This window comes from Microcebus murinus, chromosome 1 (assembly GCF_040939455.1).
Source record: "Microcebus murinus isolate Inina chromosome 1, M.murinus_Inina_mat1.0, whole genome shotgun sequence".
Lineage (NCBI taxonomy): Eukaryota > Metazoa > Chordata > Mammalia > Primates > Cheirogaleidae > Microcebus > Microcebus murinus.
Genome location: NC_134104.1, coordinates 148,007,530 through 148,023,958, shown reverse-complemented (window position 1 = coordinate 148,023,958; position 16,429 = coordinate 148,007,530). Strand labels below are relative to the sequence as shown.

At 42.8% G+C, this 16,429-nt stretch overlaps 1 protein-coding gene across 2 annotated transcripts in view; it reads left to right on the top strand.

Annotated features, from left to right (window-relative positions):
• ULK4 (unc-51 like kinase 4) overlaps positions 1 to 16,429 on the top strand; it is a 541,908-nt gene that overhangs the window by 290,550 nt on the left and 234,929 nt on the right. For both annotated transcript variants that reach the window (XM_076006616.1, XM_020284578.2), the window contains exon 32: positions 16,160 to 16,265. In XM_076006616.1, the coding sequence (XP_075862731.1) occupies positions 16,160 to 16,265 (106 nt within the window). The remainder of the gene's footprint in view (positions 1 to 16,159; positions 16,266 to 16,429) is intronic.

Sequence of the window (16,429 nt, the reverse complement as noted above, 5' to 3'; positions counted from 1 at the left end):
ACATTTGTTATTTTTTTTATAGTGGTCAACCTAATGGGTGTGAGGTAATATTCCATTGTGGTTTTGATTTCAATTTATCTTATAATTAGTGATGTTAAGCAACTTTTCATGCTTGTTAAGCATCTTTTTCATGCTTGTTAGCAATTTGTGTATTTTCTTTGAATATATCTTCTTGTCTATTCAAGCCCTTTGCCCATTTTTAGTTGGGTTTTGTTGTGATACAGGAGTTTCTTACATGATTCTGGTTAGTAACCCCTTATCAGATACATGATTTGCAAATATTTTCTTCTGTTCTATAGGTTGTTTTGTCACTCTGTTGATTGTTTTGTTTATGCACAGAAGTTTTTAAATTTGATATGGTCTCATTTGTTTTTATTTTGCTGCTTTTGCTTTTGGTGTCATGCTCAAGAAATTATTGCCAAAGCCAATGTCCTGAAGGTTTCTCCTGTGTTTTTGGGATTGCTGGATCCAATGGTAGATCCAGTTGTATTGCTTTGAGGTATCTCCACATTGCTTTCTACAGAGGTTGAACTAGTTTGCAGTCCCACCAGCAGTGTAGGAGTATTCCTATCTCTCCGCATCCATGCCAGCATTTATTGTTTGGGTTAAGTCGTGCTTATCTTCACTGATTTTTTTCACCTTCATCTGTCTCAGATTGAGAGATGTGAATAAAGTACCCTAATATTAGTGTTTCTGCATGTTTCTCCCCATGTCTCCTGGTTTATAAAAGTTGTTGCTGTATTATTGGGTGCATACATGTTAATAATTATTTCTTTTTAAGTGCTATAATCCATAGTTGAGATTTGTTAATTTGTCTGTTAGAATGTTTGTCTGTTAGAATATTTTTCTCTCTCTTTAAACCTTAATACAAAGTTTGAAGAGAAAACACGGATGGGTTCATATTTGGGCATTGTATACTCTCCTCCTAATCTCTTCTCCTCCCATATATATCATTTTTTTTAAAATAAGAGGTTTTCCTCATTAAGACTTCTAGTTTCTAATAGACTCAATCAAGATTTGGCCCAGAGGCCAAATATTTGGCCATTTAATTAGTGAATTGTGATTCCAGTTAGGCTTCATAGCTTTCTTATCATGACACTTTTTGGAAGCAAGCATGCTTTGGAAAGAATATTTAAAATACCACCTGCATATATGACAGGTGCTTCTGTTCTCTGCAGAGACCAGCGAAAACAGCCATTTCCACGTTTCTCTGCTACATCCACATTTGTGTGCCCCTTGACGGACTGCATAATTGTACACAATTCACCATGCTGTACCCAAGGATTCATATGTAGGTGACTTTACAGGAGCATCCTGGTGGAAGCAAACAATCTAGCAATTCTGGTCAATAATAACAAAGCACTACAAACATGATAAAAGTCCCCCCAAAGTGGGAGAAGCCGGGCATGGTGGTTCATGGCTGTAGTACCAGTGACTCCAGGAGACTGAGGCAGGAGGATGACTTGAGCCCAGGAGTTTGGGGTTATAGTGAGCTGTGATTATGCCAGTGCACTCCAGCCTAGATGACAGAGTGAGAACTCATATCTTAAAAAAAAAAAAAAAAAAAAAAGAGGAGGAGGAGGATGAGCCTGAAGGCCAAGGCCCGAGGAGGTGAGGTGACAGGGAATGTAGGACACACCAGCACAGGAAAGTGTGCGTGGTCTGGCTGCCCTTTCAAGACGAGAACAGAAAGAGCCGCCTGGTGGGAAAATGATGGTCTCTCTAGCAGGTGATATGCTACTGTTGAATGAGACTTTAATTATAGTGTAATGCTTCCCTCACAAATATAAATATTAAAATAAAGTATTCATCTCCCTGAATGGTTACTTCCTGATTGCAGAATGGGTAAAAGTTTTAGATGATCCATCTCTTCTTATTAATCCCACAGGGGTTCATAGTAGAAAATAAATGAGACTTATTTATGCTCGCAAATCAAATTGCCATAAAAGGTTGTTTCAATAGACAGAGGCAAAATCATAATAAAATAATTTAGTAAAAACGGGAGCTAAGAGTATGCTTAATGGAACATGATGAGATTTAATTTTCTTACTATTTCTATCATTAAAGCTCCATTATCTTTTCTGAGACCTCATTTAGGCTTCCTGCCACACTGCAGTTCTGAGGCATTTCTGGGGCACATATAGAAGCCTGTGAGTTCCATTAAAAAACAAAAATAGCCTATAATATTCTGTTCTTTCATTTTTGCTGTTTGATAACAATGTCTCACATCCAGAATTTCTTATACTCTCTTCCTCACCCCATCTCCCGAAAGCCATAAATATCATTATCTAAGAGCTCTCACACAAAAGAAGTTCAATTCTGGAGTTGAAAACAAATCTAAGACCTGTTGATGAATGTCTCTGAGGCTCTGAGGATTCTTAAGAATTCATGGAGTTACATCCTTTTGCCTTTAAGCATAGCCACAGGTAAATCACATTTGTAGGTAATAACAGAATCAGTAATCAGTAGCAGTGCCAGCCTTTTATGTTTTGTAGCACTTGATAGGTGGGAAGAGCCAAGAATCCACACACTTTAAAAACTTCTGGAAAATATTGCCCCTTTGGTTTAATGTCAGCAGGGAGAGGGTGCTGGCCTTTCCAACCAGAGAGGCAGAGACTAGTTAATTTAGGTTCAGTTTGAAGTCAGCGCCCAGAGGCCCAGAGGGCCGTGTGAAAGCAGAAAGCGAGGTGTTGAGGTCCTGGGTCGAAGGCCGCGTCAGAGGTGACTTGAAGACTCTGAGAAGCCGGCAGTGACAGAGGCCCCGTGGGGCTGACCGCAGGCTGGCTGCTCCTCTCCTCACTCTGTGCAGACGTGACGTGCTTGATATCTCCGATTTGTAATGACAGTGTATTTCTAGTTTGTTTTCAACTCCACTGAATCCAAAAGAAATTAGTATTCTAGGCACTCATTAAGAAAGATTTAGTGTGGATTCCAAAAGTCTTAGCCAGGTGTTGAGCGTAATCGGCTTCGGTGTGCCTTTGTCACTTCCCACTTCTCTCCACCACGTGTTGCCGTGTCTCATCGTGTCTGTGGAAGCCACAGTCTGTGCTCCTCTTCAAGTTCCCAGCTCCCCCCCCACCTCTGCTGCTGCCTCCTGCTCAGAGCCATCACCATCTCCTTCTTAAAACCTCCCGCCTCGCTCCTGCCAAGCCTGATCAGCTCACTCCTGCCAAGCCTGGGTCAGACGCAGCACCACCCCTTAGCCTGTGTGCTTGTCCAACCTGCTGCCGCCTGGGTAGAGGCTGCCCAAGAGCTGGTACCTGGGTGCGGGTTTGGGGCACTTCCTAAGGATCTGGGTGGCCTGCCGATAATGCTGCTCTTCATACAGCTCATTGAAGGAATGACATTCAGTTGTGTGCAGAGGAGAGTATTCATTTTTTTTTACTGTTTTCAAAATAGTCTACTTTGTATAATATAAAGGATATTAGCAAGGCAGCCTACTCAAAGTGATGAATAATCCACAAACTGTTCACGTATTTATTATAGATGTATGCGTATATATGTTTGTGTTCTAAATGTGTACAATTTCACATTAAACCCTATTATTTTTTGGGGGGGGAGCTCAGCTACAAGCCATTCGTTGTGTCCAAATAGGTCCTCTGTTTTGTTTTCTATATTGTAAGACTCTGATTGAGAAGACTGTGGTAATTCATGAATATACTCCTCCTCCCAACTCCTTGGCCAATATTTGTGTGATGAAGTTGGGCTTCATACTACTAATGTAGCTGGATTCTGGTTTACAGGATTCTTTGGGGGTTGAAGAAAGGCTTCTGAGGATTCTTTTTTTGTTGTTTTTTTTGCAATATATCACAACTTTATGTTGTTCCTAGGTTGAACAGTGTGTATTGTGGAAAGGGGTCAATGGGGGACACCAGTCTTGTGTTAAAACTTATATTTGATCTTTGTTGTAATCCACAAATGACTGAGACTGTGCAGAACAATTTTGTCCGAATACAATCACAAAGCTTAGAAATTGTTAAAATATTTGACATAATTTAACCTCTCATTCAAATATTCTCCCTGTGTGTTCTTTCCCGGGAATAATTTGGGTTTAACATCAAAGGATGTTGGAGCAGAAAAGGGCCTTGGAGGTTGGTTAGCTTGAGTCCTCAGCAGATCACCTCCCATGGGGCCTCCATCTCTGCACCTGGGAGCTGCCATGTTTTCTCCCCTGCTGCTTGCTTCTGGGCGGAGCTCCCAGCTGTGCACCTGGAGGATGTGCAGCTGATGCAAAAAACGATGCAGCTGGGAGCTCTCAGGTGCTGTAGGGGGACGGCTCTCTGTCTGATGTATGGTTTTAAACACCGTGTTTCCAGCTTCCTGAGATTTTACCTCCTTTTTTCTGCCTTTAATGTGCCTGGTGTCAATGACTTGGATGCCGTGGCTCAGAGTCATTGCTGTGAGCATATTTCTGTCTGGGGGAGTCCCCAGCCTGAGTGTAGCAGAGCCTACATGGAGTTGAACTTCAGAGTATGTTGAAATGAAACTGTATTACTTTAGATGTATAGGTTATTTCTTGTGCCTCCAAAACAGGGTGTTACTTTTTTTTTTTTTATTGGTTTGTTTAACTTGTTCTTTTTTTTTTTTTTTTTTGAGACAGAGTCTCGCTTTGTTGCCCAGGCTAGAGTGAGTGCCGTGGCGTCAGCCTAGCTCACAGCAACCTCAAACTCCTGGGCTCGAGTGATCCTTCTGCCTCAGCCTCCCGGGTAGCTGGGACTACAGGCATGCGCCACCATGCCCGGCTAATTTTTTTTATATATATATATCAGTTGGCCAATTAATTTCTTTCTATTTATAGTAGAGACGGGGTCTTGCTCTTGCTCAGGCTGGTTTTGAACTCCTGACCTTGAGCAATCCGCCCGCCTCGGCCTCCCAAGAGCTAGGATTACAGGCGTGAGCCACAGCGCCCGGCCTTAACTTGTTCTTTATGCCCTGAGAAATAAGATTCTAGGATTACCTAATAAGATTGGCTAATAATAAAATCCAGTCCTCCACGAATGGTGTATGGATGTCCCTGAAGCTCAGGGGCATCTCCTAAAGATCGCCACACCTAGCACCTTCTCTGCCCATCCCACACAAACACAAGCTCATGACAGCTGTCACTGGTGCCTGTCCATTGTCATGCATGCCAGCAGAAGGATTCTGTGCCAGCAAGTCAGCCTGACGGGACCACATGGCTAGTCATCAGCAGCTCATCAAAATTCACATGCAGGAAGGGCTGTGACACCATCACTCTGTATTCTCACAGGGGGTGGCCAAGTGAGAGTGTGGTAGCAAGAAGGCAATCTCGATGACACCTGTGCTCTGTGAATTGAGAAATAGCTTGAAGTGCCTGGAATTAAGAGAGAGAGAGAGGAAGACTGCAGTTGCTTTTCTGCTCCCTTTCTGTGGGGAATGGTATGGGTCACACTGGAAAGCCACTAGACAGTGCTAAAGCGCAGGGACAGGGCTGCTGCCTCTGGGCACCTTGCTCTGACCTGCTGGTTAGCAGTGGAGGCACCCAGTGGCTGCACACACATTAGGGCTGTGGACTCACTGTTAGCAAACAAATGCCAGTTCCAGATGGAGGTGAACAGCTGCCCTGTGCTGGGCAGACCTTTGGATTTAGCACCTGCTAACTTGTTGTTGTGCCCTGGGCTTCGCTTCATTGGACTCAGTTTTCCTTCTTGGGGAAAGCCATCTGTTCCTCCTCCCTTCCCATCCTCCCTTCCCCTCCTCCCTTCATCCCCAGCCTTTCTCACTTCCATCCTTCCTCTGTCCTTTCATTCTTAGCACTCATTTTTTTTTTCTCTCTCTTTTTAAAAATTTATTTATTTTTTTATTTTGGCATATTATGGGGGTACAGATTTTAAGGTTTCAATAGATGCCCTTTCCCCCCCTCCCCCCACAAGTCTAAGTTTCCAGCACGACCATCCCCCAGATGGTGCACATCTCACTCATTATGTATGTATATACCCGCCCCCCTCCCCCTTGCTCAATACCCTATTACTGTAGTACTTATGTGTCCATTTAGGTGCTGCTCAGTTAATACCAGTTTGCTGGTGAGTATATGTGGTGCTTGTTTTTCCATTGTTGGGATACTTCACTTAGTAGTATGCGTTCCAGCTCTAACCAGGAAAATATAAGATGTGCTATATCACCATTGTTTCTTAGAGCTGAATAGTACTCCATGGTATACATATACCACATTTTATTAATCCATTCTTGGATTGATGGGCACTTGGGCTATTTCCACAGCCTTGCAATTATGAATTGTGCTGCTATAAACATTCGAGCTTAGCACTCATTTTGATTTCTGATTTTCTCTTTGACCTGCAGGAGGAAAATTTAGTCAAGCCATCTTGACACACAAGCCTTTAAAGATAGAAGCTCATTTATTGGGATGCAGCAGTTAAAAATATGAAAAGACCCACTCTAGCCCAGGCAACAGAAGGAGACTCTGTCCCAAAACAAGAGAGAAAGAAAGGGAGGGAGAGAAAAAGGGAGGGAGGGACAAGACCAAAGCCTTCCCTTTCCTTCCTTCCCACTTCCTCATTCCTAAATTGTAGGGATTTTTCATGGACTAGTGGGGCTGGTGCTTCAATGCAGAGACAGTGGATGTGACCAAATAGGGTGTGACCAAATAGACACTCCTCCGATGAGTCTTGGATGCTCAGCATATAGCCAGGAACCTCCATAGGTGTCCCAGAATAGATACTGAAGAGGAGATTTGGGTTTCAGCTTGTGTCGCAAGGCCCTTATCAGACTCCCAATCTGCCTCAGCCTGAGAAATGTACTTAAACTCTCCAGACTTACCTTCTGGACTTCAGAGATGGAGACTGGACAATATATGGTCACTTTCTCCCTTGGTCAAGTTGGTCCGTCTCCTGACATCTGGAATCTCCTCATTTGTCTTGTATGTCCAGCACATGTCCTGCTTGTGCACAGGGTCTGTGGATTCAGTGATTCTGTGGATTCTCCCACACCTTTTCCCACTTCAAGGCTTCTTGATCGACCCATCTCATAGTTGTCCAACATGGGACTTTGGACATATTTATTGACCCACTTTAATACTACTTAGTTTATGTTTATATCTAGAGTATCTTCTGATTCCAGTTAAGAAAAAGACACAAAAGACTATCTGGGAGGTGAACATTTTCTGGGACCATTTTATCCCATTGCAACCATTGGTTCTCCAAGATGGCAAAGTTTCTGTCACTATGTGGCCAGAAATGAGCTCATTGAATGTTCCAAAGTGATTATATAAATATAACTGTTATTATCTAAGGTAGAGTCTAAGGAAAGGAAAGCTGACTGCCCTAGGTTAAGGAGATGGGGAACAGAAGTGTGATCATGCATAAAAATACCAAAAGCAGCAAATTCCAGGGTGAGTGACAGAGATCCAGGATGCCTTTTGCTGCTGAATTTTAAACCTGCCATATACGTACATGCTTGTAGTTCCCCTGATGTCTGACATGTTACCTGCTCAGAATATTTTATTGGAAAAAGGTGCTGCTTGCTTAAAATTGCAACCCTGATCGTAAGATATCCTTTACCTCTTTAGAGAGAGCCCTCTGCTGCAAAAACGGAAAAATTCTGTTAGATTCAGTAAATATTTCTTCTGGAGCCTGAGGGTCTGCAGGCATTATGTTGGAGTATTCCCATTTTAATTAGCAATAGCCTCTTACCACTGCTGTTCAGGGGTAAGAGCTGACCTACCGGAGAAGACGTTAAGGGCAACTGATCCTGCAGCTCCAAGGAGCAGTGTTTACAGTATTACTCCAGTGTGGGCCAAAAAGGTGTCTGTTGTAAAGTTACATATATCTTTGAGTTGCTTCTTGGCCTTTGGCTAAGATCAAGTGTGAAGTCATACCCTTGACTACGCATGCTCTGACATGTGTAGGTAAAGGACTGTGAGGGCCAGTGGGAGGTAATGGGAAAGGAAGACACACTTTGGAGTTTAAGTCCTAGCCCTACTCCTTATATTCACTTCTTGGAGATTCAGTTGCTTTATCTTTAAAATGACAAGATTGCACTAGAAAGGGCTCTGAGATTCTTGCTCTGCTCCAGGTTTTCCAGCTGGTTTGGGGCAGGCTAAGACTTAGAACTGAGCTCAGCCCAGTTTTCTTTCTACTCTGAGGCACACCATTCCTTTATGCTCTTTAAAACCTTAGCTTTCAATAAACTTCTAGCCAGTTTCCACTGACATCTTTTTCCTGCAGGATTTACTAGTACCTGTTTGAAACAGGGACTGTTGAGTATCCACCCTTGGTAAACTCCCCTTAAGAAAACTTTGCACATTCGCATGGTAAGAGATAGCTCTAATTGAAAACTGCCTCGTGATCACTGTATGCATTGATCTTTCTTATCGTTACACCATGTGTAATACTTTCTTTCTTTAGGATGGGACACTTTTTTATATTTTTGAGCAGTTATCTTTTACGGAGAATCTCATTCAAATTGTGTTTCAATAAAATGTGTTTTGGAATTTTAGAAGTGTATGTTTCCCACGCTGATGCAGATGCTCCATTAGTACTTGGCAAGTATTTAGTATGTGAGAGTATTTAGTATTTTGTGTATTTTAAAGTAAAAAAAAATTCTGAATCCATCATTTATTGCAAGCATTATTCAGAAGTAAGTATATACTGATTGAAAACTTCTTGAGAAAGGACATTTTTATCCTTTTGGTAATTCTGTTTCACACCATTATATAGCAAATTTTAGGTGCTCAATAAATATTTATAATTGCTTAATTGAAGGCAGTTTCTAGTCACTGACTAGTTAGTTTCTTGAAGGAGGCTCTCAATAGCTGGCTTTCCCTTCTCTAGCTCTATTCACCCAAGCAACTTTGAGCGCAATCACTCTTTTATTAATCTTTCACAGGCCACTGTGTACCAGGCACAACACCTAGGCACTGGGACATGATTCTATGCCCCAGTCCTTTCCCCAAGGAGCTCAGCATTGGCGAGGAAGGGGAAGAGCCAACAGTTAACGTACACATGGTAGATGCAGTGGGGAGAGAAGCTCGGGAGGTGACGAAAACACTGTTCAACACAAGGACACCCTTCCTTACAGCCTCAGCTTCAAGAAACAACATCTGGCCTGAATTTTTTAAAGTGGCATTTATTTGCTAAGACCTTATTATCATTATTGTATTTGTATTATTATTTTTACTTTTGAACAGTGCAGGGATACGAGGAGAAGGCTGAAGGAGTTGTGTGCCAGGATGAAAATGTTTTTCTCATTGTCGTCCGTCCTTCAGGCTGGTCATTAGCTCACATAGCGTGTTGTGGGGCAGATTGGCCCGTCTTTCAACACCCCAGGCAGATACATAAAAGGGGCACAGTCCATCCTTAGGGAGTCTGGTCCTGGCAGCTTCCCTTTGGCCCCGTTGCCAGGGTTCTCCTGCCCGAGCAGCATTGGCTCTGACCCCCTGCTCTTGCCTTGAGGCACAGGGCTCCTTCGGGACCCAAGAGGATGGCAGCTTCCTGCTTAGAAGCCTAAATAACATGAAAGGGTGGGGCCAGGAAAGCCAAGTGACACAATTTACCTGCCAGAAGGGCATTCACAGCACACTGCCATTGGGGTTGAATGAGGACTGGAATTCTAAAGACAAGCTCAGCATACTGATTGACAATTGGTACCAGTTGATCAAACCCTTCCTCCTGTGCCAGGTGGAATGTATCGCTGATCATAACTTGTATTTGCCGCTGCTAGAAGGCCTCTACAGTGTCTGTCAGTCAAATTTAAATATAGTTTTAAATTCCCTTCTCATGTCTTAGATGAAGAAAGTAGAGGGAGGCCTTCAAATGATGATGCCCCATGTAAAAGAAGAGACTTAACTCTATACCTCCAGCGTCTTAGAGTGAGAGCACCATACATTTTTGGCCCAGATGGGAGAAAAAAATCATGCTTCAAAGTTGTCTCTTAGCCTCTGCAGCCCATCAGAGCCTGCTCTGCCCCCAGAAGCCCTGACATGTTGGCAGAGGGCCCAACTGGCAAAGCAAATGCCCAGTGGCATTTACCCCAACTTCATCATGCTCCAGACATTCCCGCTCTGGACCCCCAGGTCCTGTCCTTGCTTTCCAGGAAATCTGTGTATATATTTGTGAGGTAAATGACTGAATTAATTTTAAATTAGCCTGTGTCCTCTCAGTTTAATTCAGCATATCCCCTTCCTTGATCCTCACCCCCTAGGGGGTCAGTATTTGGCTCAAAAAAGTCATGAGAAGATTTCCAAGATCATGAAGGTGATACTTCTCTGGGATTGGGAGCAGTGGAGTGACAACATCCTTGCTGGGCCATCATCCCATGCGTCTTGTAGCTTCCTCTCCTTTGGGGGCTTTAAATCCCACCATGGCTGCTGTGGACACGAACTGGACTGGGGAGCAATGGTCTTGGGCCTGTTGTAAACTGATGCGGTCTCTTGGCCTGCAGCCTCTCAGATTTAAGTCCTAGGAATGGAGACAGAGTCTCTGCCACCTTAGAGGAGGCTGGTAGCAGTAGATGAGGTAAGGCTGGAGGTAGAGACACCTATTAGGACATTTTTGGTCCCAGCAAAGGATGGCAATTGCCTGATCTCAAGCAGGTGAGTGGGATGGAGAGCAGAGGACGCCCAGGGGACCTCTGTGGCTGGCTGGATGAGGCAGACAACAGACAGGTGGTGGTCCTGATGATCCCAAGATTTGTGGCTGGGTGGCTGGGCAGGTTGTAGGGCCTTTCACTGAAACAGGAAACAGAAAAGAAGGAAACATTGAGGGCAAAGGAGGAGATAAACTCAATTTAGAGTCCATGGAGTTGGAGCTGCTTGTGGAATAGCCTCTTGAAAAATCATCAGGAATATGGAAAAGTGTCCTTTCCCCCTCAAACATACGTATTTCACTTGAATGCTCTGACTCTTCTCTGAGCTTGGAGCTCAGAGCTGTGGGAATCTGGCCAACTGAAAGAATGTTTGCCAAGGAAAGTGAGTGGACACACCCGACTGCATCCTGAAGCAGCACTCTGGTCCCAGCACACAAGTGTGTGCACCGTAGACGAGTGTTCTTAGCACAACACTGAAATTTTTTTCCCCTGAAATGTAGTCTAAATGTGTGTTGAATAAGATATACTGCATTTCTAAGAGATTATGGATGCTATGTGCACACCCCCACTTGTGTGCTTTTTGCTTTTCATTTTCTGTGTAGTTTCTCATCCCTCAGATTAGTTGTGGTCTTTTAATTAATTGTCTTTTAAATTCTGACCTGCACCAAAGGCAAAAGAGGATAACTGTGGTTCATTGTTACGTTCAGTTGTTAAGGGTATCTCCTATCTTCACTATTCAGATCCCTACGAAACTTTCTAATCTGGACATCTGAGTCTTCCAGCGTCATTTTTAGCATCAAATATTAGAATCAAGTAGAATGCCCTGTCTACAGTGATACCGCCTTAGAAAGGCTGGTCATTTGCTGGCGTTTCCTTGCTGTGCCCTTGGTATTTCCGAGCTGTCCTCTTTTAAGCACTGAAGCAATTAGTTCTGAGAAGGCTGATTCTTCAGGGTCCAGTGCTCTCCTGCCTTTCATTTGCTGAAGCTGTACATTTTAATGAAGTTGTTTCATCTATGTTGCCAAACACCAGAATTTTGCTGCTTCAATTCTAATTATCTCGACTGGCAAATGCTATGTTTTATTAGAGCTCTCAAGTCTTCTGTTGAATGTCCACACACTATGGTGTCAGGCACCTAAATTAGATCAGCTGTGCTTATGGATTATGGATGAAGGAGTTAAATATTTTCGTCACAGTCTTAAAGTGCAGTGGGGATTGCCTTCTGTAGGGTATCAGTGTTGCCCTCTTCTCTGAGCTGTTTCCTCTCTCACCCATCAGCCAACACAAACACAAGTGCCCTGAATGCTGGTGGCTCTACTATATGTTTTTATTCTTTTGGGTAATACGCTCACTCTTTCCTTTCTTGTGGTTGCCTAACACCTACCTTGTGCTTCTTGGGTTGTACGACTTGCAGCATAATGATAAACATTATGGGCACTTATGAAACCAGGAGTTCTCAGTGGTGGTGGCCGAGGTAGGGTGCACTGTGGCATGAAAGGAGGAAGGACAAGCCCCACCGTAGCAGCCCCAAATCGGTGTTTCTCAGGTTCTTTCCACCCTCTACTCTGGACTCCTTTTAGTTTTTCCCAGTTAACCCTGTGGTTCCACAGGTGGATTTGGTTTGCCTGGAGTATGCTGACTGGCCTGGGTGACCTGGCACCACCCTGTTTGTGGTCGTGAGGTCATGATTAGGGGCATGACTTCTGTCATCCTGCAGGCCAAATCCCAGCTTCGCAACTACAGAGTTTGGCAAGTTACACTTGACCTCATAAACCTCAGTTCTCACTGATAAAAAGAGAACCGTAGCCCCTTGCATGTTCTGTAAGGATTAAATGAGATGATGTAGGTAAAGTGCTTGGGGTACAGGCCATGGCACATAGTAAATTCTCAGTATGTTAATCGGGGCAGCCTTACCCCAGCTCAGGCCCACATGGCTGCTCTGTTGCTGCTTGACAAGGTAGACCCTCAGGCTGCCTGATGCCTAGGCCCCTGACTCTGTCCCAAAAGCCCTGTTGCAGGTCATCACCTGCTTTTGTCTCTCTCATATGTGACAGGGCACCAATGGTATGAATCCCTTGCTTTAGTAATAAGTCACAGAGATTGAAAAAAAGACGTCAGGATTTTACCTAGCCTGCTGTTACTGTCCTTTCAGCTTAGGACTCAGGCATAAATTTGGGAGAGTTGGAGGGGCTGTCCCAGAGGAGCATCTAATGATGACACAGTCTTTAATCAGAATTATCACTCCCCTCCAACTCTGGCCTGTGGTCTTTGAAGCAAACTTGCATCTCCTTTTCCCTTTCCACTAGTCTTCTAGATCTGTCCAAGAAAAACTCTAGCTGTACATGTTTACTCTCACATTTTCTCTTTTCATATAATCCTCCAAACCATCTTTAAGAAGTAAATGTGATGTTTTTCAATGCATAATTTATTCCCTGCAGGCTAATATGATTGTGAACAAGAACAAATCTTATTAAAGTTGCTAAGAGAAATGAAATAAATTTGATGAAAGTTAATAGAAGTGTGCTTAATTCACATTTATACCTTCTCAGCTGCTCTTTGCACGTATTTAGCAGTTTTTCTGGGGAAATTATGATCTAGTCCAGAACAGTAGCTGTCCTAGTTCTCCTAGAAAACCACATCATCATGTTGAGCAGAACAGTTACTCTGTTTTGAGGTCTCCCTCCCCAGTACTATGGCAGAAGGAATATACACCCATAAGAAGAAAGAGCAAGTAAAGATAACTCTGTATTACAACTTTTATAATTTTCATAAAGCCCCTACTTTATACTGAACAAAGTTCATGATCTGTTCATGAATAGTTTACAAACCATCAGGAAAGAAAATAATGAACAGTCTTTTTAATAATGTCTGGAATTGGCCAGGTGAGGTGGCTCACGCCTGTAATCCTAGCACTCTGGGAGGCTGAGGCGGGTGGATTGCTTGAGGTTAGGAGTTCGAAACCAGCCTGAGTAAGAGCAAGGCCCTCTCCCGTCTCTACTATAAATAAAAAGAAATTAATTGGACAACTAATATACATAGAAAAAATTAGCTGGGCATAGTGGTGCATGCCTGTAGTCCCAGCTACTCGGGAGGCTGAGGCAGGAGTATCACTTGAGCCCAGGAGTTTGCTGTGAGCTAAGCTGATGCCACGGCACTCACTCTAGCCTGGGCAACAAAGTGAGACTCTGTCTCCAAAAAAAAAAGAAAAAAAATGTCTAGAATAGAAAAAAGAGCAATTTTCCCCAATCTGGCTACAGGATTATTGGTCCCTTTTTTATTCTATGAATCAAATATGTTTTTTCCCAGGGTACGCCTGGTCATAATATTCATTAGGGATGTTTGATAATCAGAGTGTACCTTAGCTTTACACTCTGCCAATTGCAGAGGTCTTCATTCTGCAGTGACTGTGGGATCCCCAGGAGGGGACCCCGATAACCTACTTGGCTGGGATTTGATCCTGGTTTCTTTGTGTCCAGAGGTAACAGAGATTTGGAGAGTTGGCTTTTGTATTGAAGGACATGCCTGTATGAACAAGTGGCACTTCCTGAGCACAGGAAAAGCTAAAGTATTGGCTTCAGAACAAGCAGAATAATTGCCAGGGGCATCACAGAAAAGGTGCATTTAGTCATAAAAATATATATCTCAAAGAAACAATGGATTTACCTCCAGTAAGACTGACCTATATTTGCTGACAGACGGGTCTTTGAACAAGGAGCAGTATGTGTCACTTTACCAAATGGGACCCAAAATAAAAGATTTATTAGCTTCAGTTTTCTTCACAAGAAGAGGTTTTCTATGTATCGTTAGTTACTTTATCATGAATAACATGTAGTGTCATCTTGGTGCTTATTAATCATCCTTCCCTTCCAACCAACTGTAAGAATAATTAGATGAAATTGGTGGCAGACCATCGCTTCCACATTAATCTTCTTAAGCTGGTGTCAGTGAAACATTCAAACGTTAACATCTACCACAAAAGTGCTCTTACGCGTGTTTCTGAAGTTTGAAATTTTTAGTTATCAGTATTTGGAAAGCAAACTCTTTGTCTTGTATCAAGCAAAGATGTAGATGGTAAAACCCATAAGAAACCAAGCGTCTCTCGTCACTGGGAGTTATTGGTCTGTGGAGAGAGCAGTTTCAGAGCCAGATGCAATGTAGGTATTTTGTGAGCTCTGGAAACCAGCTGTCCAGTCGAGAGGTTCCTGGCCAGTCTGCTCCATGTTCCCACTCTGGTACCCAGGCTATTGTGATGCAGGGGGTTTCCTAATGAAGAGGGGAAAGCCCCCTGAACTCGACAAGTGGGTTCTTGGCTTCATGGGGAAAGAATTCAAGAGCAGCCAGCTACAGCAGAAAGTTTACTAAGAAAGAGACAGACAATAGATCTTACTCCACAGACATGGTGGGGTCTGTTCCTGAGCAGGAAGCAGGCCCGTTATGGGACAGTGGTAACGCTTTTAAATAACTATTCTTTAGTTATTTGTTGAATGAATAATAAATATGATATAATTCACATTTTTTAAAAACCCCACAGCAAACTATATATTTCTCTGTGTGTTGGGGAGGGAGGGAGGGAGGAAGGGAAGGAAGGAAAATGAATAGGAAAATGTCTGGATGGAGCACACTACTGGGCCTACTTGTTGCTTTTCAGGATGGCAGTAGCTATTAGCAGAGTGGTCAAGAACGGGGTGGGACTAGAGTGAGGCAAGACAGACTCCTAGAACCCTCACTGTTCCCGAGTACTTGCGTGAACCCGAGAGTGAACACTTCCCTTCACTTTTCACCCTTGTGTGTCTCCCTTGCCTCATCCTACTCCCAGACCTTAAAGACTTTCTGTTTATTTTTGAATTATATGACATTTCATGTTTTCATTGACAATCTGTTAATTGTTTAATTTTTTAAAAATTCAGAGAAATCAAAAAGGGAACAAAAGAAAAGCAAGCTATTTTTTGAGATATTTTTTAAATTACAAAGAAATCATTTTTTTTTAAATGAGAAATTATGACTGAAGAATTACTCATTTTCCGCATTTTCTTTAGGGCCCAAGTTACTCCCTACTGTATGATAGTAAGTGTTGAGGAAAGTAAAATCCGCTCTTTTAGGTCCCAAATGAAGTTTATTGCACTGAAGCAGTAACACAGTTAGTCAGATCCAACATAACCATAAATGTGCCAGACTACAGTGGGAAAATACCAATACCAGGATCATCTCGAAACAGCAGAAACATTTCTGTAAGTAGTTTTCTTTTGTGATCTCAAAGTCACTTTCAAACATGGTCATTTGGGTTCCATATACTCGTTCTCTGGTTGTTCCTTTCCTGCACACTAAGAGCACAGAGTGCCATGTGTTGCCCCTCAGCTCACGGCAAGGGGATTGCATGACACAGCACTGCTGTCTGGATGATTTACTCTCTCTCCCAGTTCACTTAATTCACTGATGGGGCGTGCCTTACCACAGCAGGATTCGCTTCGTTAAAGTGCAAAAGTGTAATCATTTAACCTTGTGCAAAGAATGAAGGGATGGAGATCATTTGCTCATTTGCCTTTATGATGATGTAATTGTATTTCTGTATGGTTATGATGGAAATTATGATCTATTGCAGGAACATCAGGAGAGCATTCTGGGTAACACCATGCAAAGTGTGATTGCATTGCTCAACAATCTGGTTGCCTGCAAAGATTCGAATATGAAGCTACTTTATGAACAAGGTAAATGCTTCTTAGAGTTAAGTTTTGCTTCTGATTCTGTTCAGGTTGTATTTGTAAGTTTGCTCATCTTACGTAATGGGGAATCTGGAAGCACTGTTTAAAATTGATGAGTCAAAATAGATAGTTAAGAATCTATAAATAATAATGATATTGCCAGCAAAAAT